We start from the raw sequence: 1,637 nt of genomic DNA, 5'->3' as shown, positions 1-1,637 counted from the left end.
CTGGAGTACAGTGGTGTGATCACAGCTCACTGCAGCCTTGAACTCCTGGGCTCAAGCAGTTCTGCCTCTAGCATCCCAAAGTGCTGGGATTACGGGCGTGAGCCACCACACCCAACCTAGGATCTTAATGTAAACCAGGCTCCTGATCTCCTCACGTTTTTATTGCTGTGGGTTGGGGGGCTATTGTTTTTGTTTTCCTCTTAGCTTATGGATTGTCTACAGAAACTTGTTTAGGTGAAAAAGCTGGGAAGCCCCACCCTTGTCCTAGATGGGTTTACCCAAGCTCCCATTGCTGCAGCTATGATGGGGCTAAATTTAAACACAAGATTATATGGCTCTAAGTTCACGTAAGTTTGGTCTAAAAATCAAAAAGGGTCTACACTGAAGGATATGTAAAACAACAATAACAATAATTATCTCTGGGCAGTGTGTGTGATTTTCCTTTTCTTCTCTATGCTTTGTCTTTCTTTGCTAACAATGTGCTAATTTTGCAGAAGGAAGCTACAGACCTACCTATAGATGTGTGTGCATGTGGTTGCACGTGTATTTGGCAACAGGCAAAGAATTACACTCTAGGGAATCTCCATAGGATTTTCTGCTAAAGACCTGTGTTCTGTTTGGCGTTTCCTAGCTCATCAAGAAGAAGCTGGTGGGATCCGTGAAGGCCTTGCAGAAGCAGTATGTGTCCCTGGACACAGTGGTCACTAGTGAAGACGGAGATGCCAATACCATGTGCAGCGCCCTGGAGGCTGTTTTTATCCATGGCCTGCATGCCAAGCACATCCGAGCTGAGGCTGGAGGAAAAAGGAAGAAAAGTGCCCACCAGAAGCCTCTGCCCCAGCCTGTCTTCTGGCCCCTCCTGAAAGCTGTCACCCACAAGTGAGATTAGCGGGAGAAGTTTTGCTTTGGGGAGGATCAGCAGAGTATGGGACACTTGGCTTTTCCTCCCCAGCTATTCAGGAAGCCAACAGAGATGCCCTGTGTTGTAGCATAGAGATAGGGTGAGGTAGGGTTGCAAGTGTCTTCTGGAAAGGTTCATCTCTAGACCAAGCTTCCCAGCCAGTGTGCCAGCAGATCTGGAGACCCTCAGCACTCAGGCAAGAGCCTGTGGCTGCTTTGAGCCCTGGGACTGGTCGCCTTTAGCAGGAACGGCGTTTTTGCCACACTGGGGCAGAGTTATGTAGTTACAGCAGAGGTTGTGGCCTGCAAAGCCTAAAGTATTTACTATCTGGCCCTTTACAGAAAACGTTTGCTGACCCTGCCTTAGATTGTTCGAACATCTGAGTTGTAAATCTTATCTCTTAAGGAGGTATGGGGTTATTTTTATTAAAGACTGGAATCAGGAAGGAGCATATGAATATTTACCCTGAGACACTTCTCTCTGGCCTCTGTCTGGGCTTTTGAGCAAGTTGCTGGCACTGTGCCTCAAAGGACCACTAAATGCCACCTTGAGCCCAAAGAAGCCTTGTCAGTCTCTGATCTTTCCACACCGACTGCCACTGCCCCATCTCCGGTTCCTCTTCTTTCCTGGGTAACAGTGGCTTTCTAGTTGTCCCCCTATCTCACTCTGTCTTTCCTTGAGTTTGTCATCTGGTCAACATTTACTGAGCTGAAGCTCCCGGAGCTTACTCACTGAG

The 1,637-nt window shown here is 48.0% G+C and overlaps 1 protein-coding gene across 3 annotated transcripts in view; it reads left to right on the top strand.

Moving 5' to 3' along the window:
* LOC116547338 (pleckstrin homology domain-containing family M member 1-like) overlaps positions 1–1,631 on the top strand; it is an 8,034-nt gene extending 6,403 nt beyond the window's left edge. For all 3 annotated transcript variants that reach the window (XM_032273318.1, XM_032273319.1, XM_032273317.1), the window contains one exon: positions 632–1,631. In XM_032273318.1, coding sequence (XP_032129209.1) covers positions 632–883 — 252 coding nt within the window. In that variant the 3' untranslated portion in view covers positions 884–1,631. The remainder of the gene's footprint in view (positions 1–631) is intronic.
* Positions 1,632–1,637: the final 6 nt, after the last annotated feature.

This window comes from Sapajus apella, unplaced genomic scaffold (genome assembly GCF_009761245.1).
Source record: "Sapajus apella isolate SASKATOON/1434 unplaced genomic scaffold, GSC_monkey_1.0 scaffold2731, whole genome shotgun sequence".
NCBI lineage: Eukaryota > Metazoa > Chordata > Mammalia > Primates > Cebidae > Sapajus > Sapajus apella.
The sequence above is the reverse complement of the archived record's forward strand: the minus strand, read 5'-3'. Positions and strand labels throughout refer to the sequence as shown.